The sequence below is a fragment of the Leucoraja erinacea genome, chromosome 7 (genome assembly GCF_028641065.1).
Source record: "Leucoraja erinacea ecotype New England chromosome 7, Leri_hhj_1, whole genome shotgun sequence".
NCBI lineage: Eukaryota > Metazoa > Chordata > Chondrichthyes > Rajiformes > Rajidae > Leucoraja > Leucoraja erinaceus.
Window position 1 is genome coordinate 77087696 of NC_073383.1, and position 16608 is coordinate 77104303.

General features: G+C 43.6%; 1 protein-coding gene across 1 annotated transcript in view; it reads left to right on the forward strand.

The window, feature by feature from the left end:
• The first annotated feature begins 832 nt into the window (after positions 1-832).
• LOC129699121 (galectin-8-like) overlaps positions 833-16608 on the forward strand; it is a 29616-nt gene continuing 13840 nt past the window's right edge. The window contains exons 1-4 of the mRNA XM_055638791.1: positions 833-1791; positions 6968-7056; positions 12322-12529; positions 15371-15502. Coding sequence (XP_055494766.1) covers positions 1765-1791; positions 6968-7056; positions 12322-12529; positions 15371-15490 — 444 coding nt within the window. The 5' untranslated portion in view covers positions 833-1764 and the 3' untranslated portion in view covers positions 15491-15502. The remainder of the gene's footprint in view (positions 1792-6967; positions 7057-12321; positions 12530-15370; positions 15503-16608) is intronic.

Sequence of the window (16608 nt, forward strand, 5' to 3'; positions counted from 1 at the left end):
AGAATTTAGGAGATTGAGAGGGGATCTTATAGAAACTTGCAAAATTCTTAAGGGGTTGGACAGGCTAGATGCAGGAAGATTGCTCCCGATGTTGGGGAAGTCCAGGACAAGGGGTCACAGCTTAAGGATAAAGGGGAAATCCTTTAAAACCGAGATGAGAAGAACTTTTTTCACACAGAGAGTGGTGAATCTTTGGAACTCTCTGCCGCAGAGGGTAGTCGAGGCCGAGGTAGTCGAGGTAGTTCATTGGCTATATTTAAGAGGGAGTTAGATGTGGCCCTTGTGGCTAAGGGGATCAGAGGGTATGGAGAGAAGGCAGGTACGGGATACTGAGTTGGATGATCAGCCATGATCATGTTGATGTTGAATGGCGGTGCAGGCTCGAAGGGCCGAATGGCCTACTCCTGCACCTAATTTCTATGTTTCTATGATCAGCCGTAATCACAATGAAAGGCGGTGCGGGCTCGAAGGGCCGAATGGCCTCCTGCTGCACCTATTTTCTATGTTTCTATGACAGAAAACAATTATATTTCCTCACCTTTCTTTGTTATTGGGGAACCTGAAAAGAGACAGAGGGGGTCGTCTACATTGTCGATGACATCAATTTACAGCAGAACAGTGAGCTGTAGATGTAGATGTGGGCGCCATGACGGGAAGGAGGCAGCCCTCCAAAATGGCGCCAACAATCGCCCCGCCCGCGGGCACGCGCCCAACGGCCGCCCGACTTGGCGGGAAGAGGCAGCGCGCGGGAACGCCGGCGGCAGCAGCCAATGGGATTGCATGGGAGAGGGGGGGGGCGGTGACAGTGCGAGAGGCCCCACCTCCCCCACGCATGCGCGGGCAGCCGCAAGGTGCTCGCTCCGGTCCAGCGCCAACTGTCGACCAAAGATACCAGAGGAGCCGACGACCCCCTCCCACCACGCCCCCAACCAAATCCCCAACCACAACATTCGACGTTAACCCTCAGCTCGTCCGGCGGCAGCTGTCGTCGCTCCCCCCGCCTCCCCAACCAGTTAACATCCCGCCGTCGACGGCCGTTAACCTCCCGCCGCCCCAACTGTCGTCGCTCGCTCTCGGCCCTCCCCCCCCCCCCCCCCCCCCCCCCCCCAGCTGCTGACACTCCCGCCCAAAGATTATATCCTCTATAATCTTTCCTCCCGCCCGCCATCACCCTCTCAATTGTCGGCGCCCACCAACCGCATCCCCCGCCTTCCCCTCAGCTGTGTCCGCCCGTGAACCGCACGGTCGAACTGTTGACTACCCTTCTCGCCCGCACACTCAACTCATTGTCCAACGCCCGTTAACGGCCCGCCTCCCCCAACTGTTGACCCTCGCTTATTCTCGAACCCCAACTGTCATCGCTCGCCCCCCGCCCAGCCTCAGCTGTCGCTTATTCACGCTCCCCCTCCCACTCACACCTGTCAACGCCCGTTAACCGCCCGGTCCAGCAGTCGACGCGCTCGCTCCCGGGCGGCCCAACTGTCAACGCTCGCTCCCGGGCGGCCCAACTGTCAACGCTCGCTCCCGGGCGGCCCAACTGTGAACGCTCGCGCTCGACCGGCAGTTGATGCTGGCTGGTTCACGCGCGACCCACCCCTACAACTGTCGACGCTCGCTCCCGCCCAATCCACCTCTCCGCAGCTGTTGACGCCCGTTATTCCAGCTGTTGACGCCCGTTACGCTGTTCACGCCCGTTATTCCAGCTGTTGACGCCCGTTAGCCGCCCAGCCCGTCACATCTGCAGCCGATCCGCTCTCCCGCAGGATGAACATCTTCAAGCTCCACCGGCCGGTGGGTCGACACTTTATAACCTTGTGACTATAAACACATGTCATGTATATATAACAAGAACCTTTAATTATTTCCCTGTGCGAAATACCCGAATGTACCTTTTATTTTATAATTCTATTCTCAATGCACCTGTTCACCTTATTGCAAAGTTCGTATTGTTTATGGACAAAAGGTGCAGGAGTAGGCCATTCGGCCCTTCGAGCCAGCACATGTGATCATGGCTGATCATCCCCAATCAGTACCGATCTCTATAACTCTGATCTTGAATGTGTGTGATATGCAGAGCACTGCCCTGCCGACTATAAATTCAGAAGATTCAGAAGAGTGTGTATTTGTGCGATGTTCATGTGCGTCTCCTCGAAAACACGACATGAAATCTCTCCCTCGCTCTCTGCCCTCTCTCTCTGCCCCCTTCTCTATCTCCCCTCTCTCTCTCCCTTCTCACTCTGCCCGCCTGTCTCCCTCCACCCCTCTCTCTTTCTCTCTGCCCCCCCCTCTCTCTGCCCCCCCCTCTCTCTCTCTCTCTTTCTCCTCTCTCCCTCTCTCCCCCCCCTCTCTCTCTCTGCCCCCTCTCTCTGCATCTCTGCCCCCTCTCTCTCTGCCCCCTCTCTCCTCTCTCTCTGCACCCTCTATCTCTCTCTCTCTCTGCCCCCTCTCTCTCTGATACTCTCTCTGTCCCCCCTCTCTCTCTCTCTCTATGACCCCTCTCTCTCTGTGCCCCTCTCTCTCTCTGATACTCTCTCTGCCCCCCCCCTCTCTCTCTCTCTCTCTATGACCCTTCTCTCTCTGCCTCTCTCACTCTGTTCCTCTGTGTCTGCCCCTCTCTCTGTGTCTCTCTCTTTGTGTCTCTGCTCCCTCTCTCTCTACCCCCTCCCCTCTCCCTCTCTAGACGCGCCTGTGAGGGGGCTATGCATGAGTGGATAGGGTGGGGATAGGGTAAAAGAAGCAAATGAATAATATTAATATAATATCAAGGGGGTGGTTAGTGTGTGTGTGATGGGTGGTTAGTGTGTGTGTGCATCAACCGCCCCTCCCCTCGCAATTGCGCATTGAGGGGACGGGACCCAACCCACATGGTCCAGTAAACTATAAAAACTTAAGATTACATCGGGTGGCGCCACCGCAGTGGCTACCTCGCCGGCAACTCATCAATCCTTTTGCCTTTTTTGTTATTTTTATTGCGTCTAAATGTATGTTTGACTGTTTCTCAGTATGTCTTATGTGAGGGGTGGTAGGGGGGAAATAGGGAAGAACCGTTTTTCAGTCACTTACCTGGATGGAGATGCGTCTTTGCTTCTTCGCCCCCTTCGCGGCCTACCAACTGGATTGGCGCGGCATTTCTGACTGAAGACCGGCCCAGATCTTCAGCAGCAGTTGCAGCACGGAATTACCATCATGGAGCCTGGGATCCTTGTCAGGGATCGCCAGTGTTGACGTGCCGATCTCGGGGCCTGCTGACTTTAACATCGTGGAGCTGTGGTCTGTGGAGCTTCTAGCTGCGGGCGCGGCTCTGACTTTAACATTGCGGAGCCTGGGATCTTTTGCCAAGAATCGCCAGGGTCGGAGCTCTGTCCAGCCTGTAGACTTTGGAAGCCGCGGTCCCAGTAAGAAGCGGCCGATTCGGTAAATCCAAGCCGCAGAGTGTGTTCCAATCCTTCCCAACGTCGGAATTTTGATCATTCCGGCGAGAGGGCCTGTACATCGGGCAGTCCGTAGCGGTGACTGCGGATGGTTCTAGGCCCCGACCACGGATGAACAAAAGGAGGAAGATTGACTGAACTTTATGCCTTCCATCACAGTGAGAAATGTTGATTCCACTGTGGTGGATGTTTATGTTAAATTCTATTGCGTGTTCTGTTCTTTTTATTTGTATGGCTGTATGGCAACTCAAATATCACTGTACCAATTGGTGCATGTGACAATAAATGTGAACTTGAACTTTAAAATTTAAATCTGAAGTTACAACATAAAATATTAATATTCAGCTGTGAGATTTGTATGGACTCTGCCTTTCTGTATATCACGCAGATGCTGGAGATGAGAACAGGAGGTGCCGGAAACACTTAGCAGGTCGTGGAGGGAAGAATTAAGTCGTCGATTCAAATCGAATTTGGGGAGCCCAAAATATGAAATATTAATTATGTTCTCTTTCCATAGATGCTGCCTGGCCTGTCGAGTGTGCCTGGTAGTTTTTATATAATGTCCTGCATTTTCTACGTATATCCTTTGTCCATGTCTATTTTCTTTACTTAATGTTATTTTCTGCTAGAAGTTTCTGGATTTTATCCGCCACCATTTCCTTGATGTTATATTTTTTCAATTTCTTAGTTTTCTGAATTATTGGGTATGAGCTATCAGGAGAGGTTGGACAAACTTGAATTGTTTTCCCAGGAGCATCAGAGGTGAAGGGATGACCGGATAGATGTATATAAAATTATGAGAGAGATAGATAGGGTGGACAGACAGAACCTTTTTTCCCCCAAGGTGGAAATGTCGAAAATTAGAGGGCATAGTTTTAAGATGAGAGTGTCAAAGTTTAAAGGAGAAGCGTGGTTAGGTTTTTTACAGAGGTACATGGAACGTCCTGGCAGGGGAGGCAGATATGAGGCAGTGGTATTTAAGAGGCATTTGGAGAGGCACATGGATATGCAGAGAAAGGGAGGATACAGACTAATGTGCAAGAGGTTAGGTTTAGTTAGATTGGCATCATGGTCACCACAGCCATGATATGCTAAAGAGTCACTTCATGGGATGTATTGTTCTATCTTCTATATTTAATTTTATGCACAATATTATGTACAGCCACACATATAAAAGCCATAAAGTGGACTAACCTGCAACTCATCTGGTTTTGTTTCCAAGAACAAAATGTGAGATTTAGTCACCTTTCCTCGACAAATGGGGTATTATGTTTGGCTGGGTTCAATTTCTTCTTAAAGCCCATTTATACACATTAAAAGATAATTGGAAACCTTCGTCAAAGGTTTACATGTTATCAGAGCATTTCATGTTGAGCGAGCTGCTTCGATGACGGAGTCAGCATTTGTTGGGAGGTCTTGCACAACAAGCTCTCATCCACAAAGGAGCCAATAAATGCAGCCCCACTCATGATGGAATGGACCAGGAGAGCTAGTTTCTGTTGACTGCAGAGTTGACCACCTGACCCTAAAATGATCAGCAATAGAATCCGAAGCAAGATGAATGGAATATTTTTAGGCAGTGAATTGTGATTTGGAACTTTGTCAGCACCATTTATGTAGACAAACAATTTTACGTAAACAAATAATTTTACTGTGACTTGTCGCATGTGACAATAAAGTATTCATTCATTCACTGTCTAAAACGATGATTAAAAGGAAATTGTATGAAGAATTGGGAATACTAGGGGAGTGCGCCTGGCTAAATTGCTTGATTGGACTCCTTTTGTGCATAGCGTTTCTCTTTATAATTATTTGATCTGTTCTTTCTGGCTTTGGTCAAGAGGTTAAACTGGTACCTTGTTTTACTCCGATAAAAAGTTTGCAAGAATTGCATGGAAATTAGCCTTCAGCCTACCAAGTTAATAACTATTAACCACCTATTTTTACACTGACCCGACCCTAACCCATTTTATTTTCCCCACATCCCCATTAATCTCCCCAAGCAGATTTACATGTCAACATACTTAAGGGAAATTTCAGTCATAGGGTTGAACAGCACAAAATCAGGCCCTTCAGCTTACTCTTAATGGCCAATTAAGCCACCCACCTGCATATTTACAGGATGTGAGAGGAAACTAGGGTGCCCAAGGAAACCCACATGGTAACAGGGAGAACATGAAAACTCTATGGAGACAACACTGGAGGTCTAGGACTCAATGCAGACCAATGGCACTGTGAAATGGAAGCTTTACCAGCTGCACCATTGTGCTGCCATGACTGTCTTGGAATTGACATTACATCGAGAATTTAATCGTAGAGTGGAAGTGAAGTTTTCATGCAGTGCAGCTGCAACTTCAAAATAAATAATTGTTCAAAACAAGGATACCATAAAGGGACAAAAAAAATCATAATTTTATTTTAGATTATGGTTCATAATGTTATGTTATGGTTATGTCAGAGTTAACAAACCATTCAGTCAAATGTGAAGTCATTTTATTAGTCAAACCATATCTAATCTTTCTGGCAACCATAGATGTTTTATTTAGTAGACCTGCCATGGTAGCTAGAATCTAATTCCTTGCCAGCTCTCTTGGCTTGAGCTGTCTCTTCAAGTCATTGTTGAACAATTTATGGAGAATACACATTTAGGAAGAAGAAAAGATGATCTAACAAGTTATTCTAAAGACCATCATGAACAGTGCCAAGTGACCATTCTAATACGTGAGGCAATTCGTACATTGCCTTTCTCGGAAGATGATTTAACTGGAGATAACTTTTCCAAAGCTCAGAGAGGCCATTATATATCATAAAAGTATGATTTTTCAAGGTATGGGGTATGTTTAAACAAACCCTCTGCTGGTCTAGGTCTAGGAGGCTTAGTTTAAAAAAAAAACATCACACAGACTGTAAGAAGTGAAGTTAAGTCATTTCTGTATGTTAGGAATTTGGACTCATTTGCAAATGCAAATAAATGCCACACCAGCAGTTCCTTGGAAATATGAGGTTGATAGGTCTAGAGATATAAAGGAACAATGGGAAAAGCTTGAGTGGAGGAATTTAGCACAGCTATGAATTTACTGAATATCTCAACAGCCTCAAGCTGCTAAAAGGCCCAAACGTTCATTGTTCATAAATGCCATTGTATCTTTCGTCGCAGAATATGTTGTGGCAACTAACTTCAGTGCTATTTTTAGAATGATTCTGAAGTGATGGAAAATGAATAACAGGTAGATAATCTTAAATTCAGATGTCCCGCTTATTTTAATATGAAATCGCTCTTATTCAAATTTATGTATTGAATGAAGAAATTTTGAAGCAATACATTATTTTCAGAATGTATCAAAATGCAATAATTATACAAATTAGGAGCAGTCTGCTCATAATCTGCTAGTTTCATCACCACACAATTAAAACTGCATTGAATTCCAGCGTTATGCTTCCTCGTCATACTTTTTATTCCCTCTTTATTTTTAAGATCTGAATTCAAATAATCTGTGTTTTACTCTATGTGTATCTACTGGTTTCTTATATTTCAGATTATTCCTTGTACTGCAAAATTTGATGAAGAATTAAGTGAAGAGTCAATAGTAGTTATTAAAGGAAAGTTGACTGATGATCCTCTTAGGTAACTTGACCATTATCTTTATTTGTATTATATGTTACTAGTGCAAAATGAAAATACTATATACACGATATTTGCATATTTCTTCTTGATCGTATTAATAATATTATTGACTTGTCCAAATTATTTTACAGTTGGAATATATTCCAGGTAAATTTGTACAAAATTGTTAGTTGCTTAGATTAAATTTAGAACTTTTGTTGATAAATTGCCGACATTGATGGCTGCTAGAAGTTGTCCAAGATACATTTGCACATGAATAAAAAAAGATATTCACATTGCTTTTTAACTGTCTTGGGATGACCAAAATTCCTTATAGCCATTGGAGCACATTTGAACAGTTGCAGACAATTTGTAATTTTGTTTTAATGTCCACCAAAGAGGACAGATGGAACATTAGTTTAACCTCAAACATCCAAAAAAATAGGACCTTAATACAGCACCAATCCTTCAGTACTTGGCTACAATAAAAGCCTAGGTTTTCATTATGCTCAAGCCTCCAGGAAGATATTTGAACTGCAACTTTGTGATTCAGAAGGAAAAATAATACTAACTGAACCAAGACTCATTTCTTTTTTTCTGAGCTGCATCAGAAGCTTTCTAAGTTTACTAAATTAGGGTAGGAGCGAAAGAATAATTTGAAAACATATTTTAATAATTTGATTTTTAGCTATGGTGAAAATATTGTACAAAATAGATATATTTTGCCCTTGGTTTGTTTCTACGTCCTGTTCACCCTGTAACTCCAATACCAAGTTCAAATATCCATACACTAGTTAATTTCTAAAATGTACATTATTTGTGCACTGACCAATGCTGTTTCTTTTCTTCCTTCTTCCAGATCTTCTGCTGCTTTCCATTTCTTTCCTGTTCCAATGGCAATTATCTTTCCGGGCTCATCTCTACATGGGAGCCGTCTCCTGTTATGTGTACTTATATATTCAAGACCTGGGAACTTATTGTCACAGCCACTTTTCCTATGCATCTTTTATCAGCTGACAAAAGGATTTGAGTATAGGAGCAGGGAGGTTCTACTGCAGTTGTGCAGGGTCTTGGTGAGACCACACCTGGAGTATTGCGTACAGTTTTGGTCTCCTGATCTGAGGAAAGACATTCTTACCATAGAGGGAGTACAGAGAAGGTTCACCAGACTGATTCCTGGGATGTCAGGACTTTCATATGAAGAAAGACGGGATAGACGCGGTTTGTACTCGCTAGAATTTAGAAGATTGAGGGGGGATCTTATAGAAACTTACAAAATTCTTAAGGGGTTGGACAGGCTAGATGCAGGAAGATTGTTCCCGATGTTGGGGAAGTCCAGAACAAGGGGTCACAGTTTAAGGATAAGGGGGATATCTTTTAGGACCGAGATGAGGAAAACATATTTCACACAGAGTGTGGTGAATCTCTGGAATTCTCTGCCACAGAAGGTAGTTGAGGTCAGTTCATTGGCTATATTTAAGAGGGAGTTAGATGTGGTCCTTGTGGCTAAAGGGATCAGAGGGTATGGAGAGAAGGCAGGTACAGGATACCGAGTTGGATGATCAGCCATGATCATATTGAATGGCGGTGCAAGCTCGAAGGACCGAATGACCTACTCCTGCACCTATTTTCTATGTTTCTATGCCCAACATCAGGTCGTGCATGTTCAAGTTTAAGTTCACATTTATTGTCACATGCACCTTTGGTACAGTGAAATTTGAGTTACCATACAGCCATACGAATAAAAAGAACACAATACACAATTGAATTTAACATTAACATAAACATCATTCACAGCAGAACATTCCTAACTTAATGGGAAGGCTGAAATAATCATTTTCACTATTCTGAACTAAATTGGAAGGTTGAACTAATCATTTTCACCATTGCTAAGTTGAATTTGACTACCAGTTCTCTGGTCACTCACTTGGATCATGAAACATTTGTGCCTTTTTGACTCAGCAGTTGAGCATTCACATCCTAATCAACAGCAATATGCTTGTACCTTCATTTTTTTCATGGCCTCCAATGTGTCACCAAAGAGGATACTCATATTCCTCAGTTCAAATTTGGTTTCATTAAATTTAAAATCCTTAGTCCAGATTCTGTAGTTAGCAGGGAAGTGATGATGCTTGCATTGATTATGAAGAAAACTGCAAACAGAGATTCTGCAGTAGCTGAGTATAGATTTCTCTTTTTTCATGGCATCTACGGTATGAATCATGACCTGATCAGGCAGTCTGAGCACCCAGTTATATTGATGGATTCTCAGTCACCAATACGAGACAAGCACGATGTTTAAATATTTCACACAGTGCAAAGTAATTATTAGAACATTCACATGTGATTAGAGTAGAAGATTAAATTTATTTTTTTCAAATAGCTACAACATTTTAAAGTTTGTTGTATTTTGAAATTTGAATAAGAATCTATGAATAGAACATTACATTTTGGGACCACAGGCATTGTTCAGCTTAGGCTTCATTTAAAAATATACCATATTTCAGGGATTGTTGCAGCAGATAGCTAATAAATACCAGAAATTTTCAAAGGCTCATTGATTTCTAAAAAAAATCGCCATTGGAGGTTTTAAATAAGCACACCATTTGTCAGAGCACAGAGCACTAACAGCAGTTTCTGGATTTCCACCTTGAACTAATTTGCAGATTCCATGGACCACTGTTATTTTCAGAGAGTAACCATCGTGAACAGTGACTATTTTATCATCTGTGACCCTGATCTACCTGGGAAAAGACAGCAGTTCAGTGGACAACTGCTGGCATTTCCCCAAGTCTGGAGTCTTGGATGTCCACGAGGATGTGGCAGTCCTGAACCTCTTGAAGTTTCCTGGCTGGCAACTATATTCATGAGGTGGAATGCCAGCTTCCCACAGTTGCCTGGCAGTTCAGGGAAATCTGCTTATTATAAATGCACAAATTACTGTATGGATTTAGTGTCCCAATTCATTTCATTTATGATGAATGGCTAATAGAGATAGAATAAAATTTTAGGTAATTCACATTTTTTCAAATTTATTTCAGCCTTTTCATTTGTTTTTTTAATTGTTTATAGACCAAGTGGGACTCGTTTGGTCCCAGTCACACGGGAGGGCTGGTCCCCAAACGCAATATTCCACCACTCACCCATATCCCCAACTGCGCAGGCGTGGCTGACGGGTTCCCATTGTGAAGCCAGAGATCCCTGTTGTGAGGGGTCACAGCAACTCTCCAAACTGCGTCTCGCCATACCTCTTCCTACCCCCATCCTCCATTCCCCCTCTACCCTAGCACTCCCTCCCTCTCCTCGTCACCCTCCCTCTTCTTTCCCCACTCTTCCATCACTCCCGCCCTCACCTCTCCCTCCCCAACTTCCTCCCTCACCTCTCCCTCTCGTTTTCCCTACCCTCAGTCACTCCCTCCATCCCTCCCTCCTCTCCCTCTATCTCCCTGCTCCCCTACACGGCCGTACGTGGTAGCTTTTTTTCTAAAATCAATATAAAGCGCCAACAGGAAGTGGTCAAGATTAGACTTTTAATTATATAGAAGGCAAGGCAGCTTTAGTTAGGCAAAGCAACTTCCCCCTCAGGCAACACACTTCCTCCTTTTCTCCCTCCCTCTTCTTTCCTCCACACCTCCTCCACTCCCCCCTCACATTTCCCACCCTCTCCTTTTCCCTCAACTCCCTCCCTCCATCACCGCTTCGGCTTCCCTATAACCCTTGGCATCATTGCGAGGTGGAAGCTGCTGTGTTTTTGGAAACGATTAAAAAAAAATTGTAAATGAGATCCCATTGTGATGTGATTGTGGGCTGGAACACTGCTGATGGGCAGTTTTTTTGAAAACTGCTTTTTTTGTTTTAATGTAAATGAGATCCCAGGACAACACAGCTTTAGCATTTCCAAACCCCTCTGGGGAGAGCTTTAGCAAATTCCAAACTATATTTGGGTCAAAATACATTAAGGGGAATGGTGTGACAGGTCAACTTTAAAAACCACAAAATCAGTTTAGTAGACATGTGTTCAATGTTCAGCTCATACTGAGACTCATGATCCTCTCGTTCCCCCATCTTGCAGAGACTGACTGAGGCACTCAACACTTCCGGGTTTTATAGTCCCTCCAGAAGAGGCGTGGCCATCAGGAGAGAGAATCTTAACATTTTTGAAACACTAATAACTCTTATTTTTCATCAATGGGAAAAACTCCTCTTGTCCTGTGCAGCAGAAGGGGACTCTGAGTAAGATGGCCAAATATCACAGCCGTATGTGGAAGCGTTTGTTTCTAAAATGAATATACAGAGCAACAGGAAGTGGTCAAGATCAGACTTTTAGTAATATGGATAGATATAATTATTTTGAATGATTGACTGGTTGTTAAGGCATTTCAATAAGTGTTTGTTTAAATTACATCATATGAATAGAGTCTTTGACAGGAAAGTGTTGTGCTATGCAGGGTCTTGCTATTCAGATTTGTCCTAGCTTTGGTGATGCCCCAACTTCCTTCTGAAAGATCCACTCCAGATAAATTCAGTTATGGCAGGTAATGGAGGTGCAAATGCGCATGGTATACCACTCGCAAAAAATAGCATGCCATGCAGCGCATAAAATTTGGGTCCATATTTCAACTCCATTTTCTTTCACTTTGCCGCACTTCCATTTTCTTGTCAATGGTGCTTGAGATTTAAGATATCATAAGATTGTCTTTAAAGGCCTCAAAAGATTCAAACACTTTGGCCAAGCTATATTCCTGACAACTTCTTCCCCTTGTTACCAGACTACTGAACGGTCTTCCCATAAGCTAGGGTGTAGTCCTGATCTTCCAACCTACCTCACAGCAGACATTGGCGCTCTCCTCTTGAACTGTAATACTGCAAAGCTGTAAACTATCTACTGCACTTTAGCATTTTTCTCTTTACATTCACTTATGTATAGTATTATCTGTTTTAATTGAATAGCAAGCAAACAAAAGCTTTTCACTGTTCCTCGGTACCCACGACAATAATAAACTAATATCAATATTTAACAGTGTTCTTTTTATTCCTAACTAATTTTCAACATGTAATTTATTCACTAATAATTAGGAAATATAGTAAGTTAATGAGTAAAGAAAGTGAAGTTGAGGCTTGATATCGTAATAAAAGTACTGACCAAACAGGTATCAGATGTAGTATGTTTGTAGTAATTTGAAGTCATTTAAGGTTTAAATGCATTGCTGTTCATAATGTTTGTTTATTACAATACTCTATAATCAGTAACATTATTACCACTTATGAAGGATATCTTCTCTTTAGATTCGATGTTAATTTTCAGAGGGGCGACCATCCTGATGCTGATATTTTATTCCATTTCAATCCCCGCTTTAAAGAGGAACTTGAGAAAATTATCTTTAATTCTCGGGGACCTGATGGCTGGGGATTTCAGGGTGAGAAGTATGAAAAGATTGCTTCCAGAGGCTCACCATTTAAGCTGGTATTTATGGTGTGGAGCAACTCTTTCCAGGTATCATCTTAACAGTCCTATAAATAATATGTAACTTGTTTGGAATAATAATTGTTCTTTTTTAGTATTTGCTTGAACTGTGACTATTACTCCAAAGATGCTACTTATGAATGTGGCTTGTACTACGTTTTACTAGTTCTGTCATTAATGTTGACACCAGATACAAATCATGGTTTTGTGTTTTAATCTCTTCATTCCTTCTTCATTTACGTCAATAAATCGTTGTCAATTTATGACCATTTGGACGATAGTTTGAAAGAATACTAAACTGCAGCACTCAGAATGATAAGAAATAGCTTTATGCTAATAAAAAGACTTGCATCTCTGATCTGTTATTGTGTGGAAGTGCCAAGCAAAGGTAACATCTCTTTCCATAGGTGCTGCCTGATCTTGCTGAATGTTATGCATATTTTTGATTATCATCTGCCAGAGGATGATCTGTCTTTTCAGAGCCCACCATAGACCATGAGCCAATCAACCAATTTTAGTTATGGAGTTTTAGGGATTTTACTCATAGCAAAACCAGATCTTTCTGATCTGAATATAAATCTTTATAAAGTAGCTGGTTAGGAGAAAGAAAGAAAAATAAAAACTTGTATTTATGAAGTACCTTCTGCATTGTAAATACAATATGGCATGAAACCACAATACTAAACAATGGTCACAGAATCAATTGCTCCAAACTTTCTCTCAATCTTTCATGCCCCAATATTGTACCTCACCTCCAACAGGTTTCCCACTGGAGTGTAGCTTATAGGAAACTGCTCTTCCTACATCTTCTACATTTCTGAAGCCAAGCAACCCAAATCTCTATCATCCAGCTGCAGCCAGAAGTTACTTTGTAACTTCTATAAAAGTAGAAAGTACTTTATAGTCACTAAAAGAGATACAAAGTGCTGGGGTAACTCAGCGGATCAGGCAGCGTCCTCAGATAACATGGATAGTCTAGTCACTGTTGCAATGTAGGAAATGCAGTAGCCAGTTTAAGGTTCCTTGAAGCACAGATGTGATGATGACCTGATACACTGTTCTCTAAGTAATGTTGAGTGAGCAATAAATAATGGGCAGGATACCTTTGAGAATTCCCCTGCTCTTCATTTTAAATTTATGTAGTTCCATCAAATATTTCATTGGGTAATTAATTTGATAGCAGCGGTAAAACAAGAAGCAGAGAAAGCATTCTGTGTTTCATTCCGGGAGTTGCAATTAGACCAACTTTACCATCTTACTGATTCCAACATTTAATTCTCATGATTTAGAGTGACAACAACTCTAGTATTTCTGTGGAACTTGGTCCAAATTATTTTCAATTGTAGCTACATTTGTCGAGTTTATACAGAGTCAGAGTCATCTTTAATTGTCATTTTTCAGACCCCTGGAGGTCCAAACGAAATGCCAATTCTGCAGCCATTTTTACACACACAAATAGACCCAGACACAACATAATTACTTTTAACATATAATCCATTACATAGTATGTGATGGAAGGCAAAATAAAACTTGTATTTCCACTGCACTCTCCCCCCCCCCCCCCCCCGATGTCAGAGTCAAAGTCAAAGCCCCCCCCGGTGGCGATGGCGATTGTCCCGCGGCCATTAAAGCCACGCCGGGAGGTGCGAGGTCGCACACCGGGTCTTGGTGTTAGAGCCCCCGGTGTGCGCTCGCAGACTCCGCGGCCATTCTTCCTACCGCCTTAAACAGTGGTAACAGGCCCCGCTCCAGGAGCTCTTCTGCAGCCCGCAGTTACTTTGGAACGGTGAGAATTCGCCGTTGCAGGAGCCCTGAGAGTCGGTACTCTCTCCACTAGTGGGCTCCCGGTGTTGTCACCAGATCACAAGACCCTCAGTTGGACATGGATAGACTCTCCGGTAGCAGCAGCAGCAGCAAATGCAGTAGCAACGACAGCAGCAGCAGCATAGCTCCTGATGATGACTCCACACTGCTCTCGGTACTCGAGTGAGCTCCGCGACGGCACGGTGAGTGCGACACCTGAGAATTCCATCTGCTTCTTCCTGTTTTAGGCCGCTCCTCGTTGCGGCCTCAAACGACACCTGAGACCCGACGAGAAAAGGTCGGGTCTCCAGTGCAGGGAGAGATTCAAAAAGTTTCCCCCACCCCGCCCCCAACCCCCCACACACACACCCCAACATAAAATAACAAAAACTACCTAAAAACACAGAAAAAAAAAAAAAAAAAAGCGGACAGGCTGCAGGAGCCGCTGCTGGCCAGAGCCGCGCCGCCTACCGGTCGTTACGTTTCTAGGATAAGTACAGTGGAAGAAAATAGTTTGGTGTAAAGCTGTTTTTTCTAGTTTTCATGCGAGTAAGCAACAGAGGTGATAGGTTTCTCCAAAAACACCATTTGGTTCATGGCCAGTCAAACAGTCATTATCCTGCTAAGGTGAATCAAGCATGGAAGAGCCCACGCTATTTAACAAATGGGCATTTTTGATTTGGAAATAATCACCAGTTATCAAATCTGGCAACAATTATTTTACTGTCTTATTTGTGCATAGAATTTCTTTCAAATTGGTCTAATTACTCGAGGCCCAAGACCGAGGAAGAACTAAGGGAAGGACTTGAACTTTATTTTGCCTTCCATCACAGTGAGGAATGTGTAGGAGTCACTGTGGTGGATGTTCATGTTAAAATGTGTTTTTGAGTGTTCTGTTACTTTTAATTATACATCTGACCTGGCCAATGAAATCCCTTGTATGTTGCAAAACATACTTGGTGAATAAAGTGTGATTCTGATTCTGATTCTGATTCTGAAGCTGATGAAGCGATGATTACTGGTTTGGTTTTTAAGAACTAAGGTATATTTTGAACACTCTTTATTTAGGTGTCTGTGAATGGTAGACACATCCTGGACTACCCACATCGGTTAGAAGATTGGAGACCTGACACTGTAATAGTTTTTGGAGATATACAAGTAGAAAGTATTGATGTTCTCAAACTTTGAATTTGAGATAAGGTAATTATGTCGAAGTCCCTATGTACCAAATGAAACTAGTAACATTATATGATATAGTGCTGACAGCTCCGTATATAACTATTGCATGCTATGTGAACATAACCTGATGAAATGGTGGATTATTTTCTGTAACCTATGTTTTTTTTGAGTCTTTGTTAAATTTCAGAAATGTTATTTGTTGGTGCCAGTTGGCATTTAGCAGTAAACACAATACAATACAATACAATATTTATTGTCATTTGAGCCTCAGTGAGGCTCAAACGAAATTCCATTTCCACAGCCATCCAAACAAAGACAATTTCCTACAGACATACACACAATTTAATTCACACAAAAAGGCAAAGCCTTTTCTCTCCCCTGTTTTCCATTTCTCTCCCGATGTCCAAGCCCCAGGCGGGCGATGATAAGTCCCACGGCCATTTTAGGCCGTGCCGGGCAATTTACGGCCCCGCTCCCGGTCTAAAAGTCACAATGTTGGAGCCCCGGCGGGCGTTGTAATGTCCCACGGCCATGAAGCCGCACCGGGCGATGTACGCTCCCGCTCCGGGTCGTTCCAACCCCGCGACACGGGCTGGAGAAGTCGCGTTGCGGGAGCTCCGGGAAGCGGTCTCTCCACCCGGACCCGCGAGTTCCCGATGTCCCAGTCCACCGGACCTGCGGCTGCGTTGCTGGAGCCTCCGAGCCCCAGGAGTCGAGTCGCAGCAGCGAGTCACCACCACTCACCACGCTCCGAGGCCGGCCAGCCCCACGATGGTGAGTAGTCTCCCGAGCCCCCGGGTCGTTCAGGTTGGAGGCCGCTCCACGGTGCTAGGCCCCAACGACAACGGAGACCCGACAGGGAAAAGGTCGGGTCTCCCGGACAGGGAAGAGATTTTAAACAGTTTCCCCCTCCGCCCCCCACATATACACATTTAAAACCAGTATTAAAAAACACCAACACATATTATCTAAATGGTGGCCGATTGGGAAAGGGGGAGATGCAGCGAGACCTGGGTGTCATGGTACACCAGTCATTGAAGGTAGGCATGCAGGTGCAGCAGGCAGTAAAGAAAGCAAATGGTATGTTAGCTTTCATAGCAAGAGGATTTGAGTATAGGAGCAGGGAG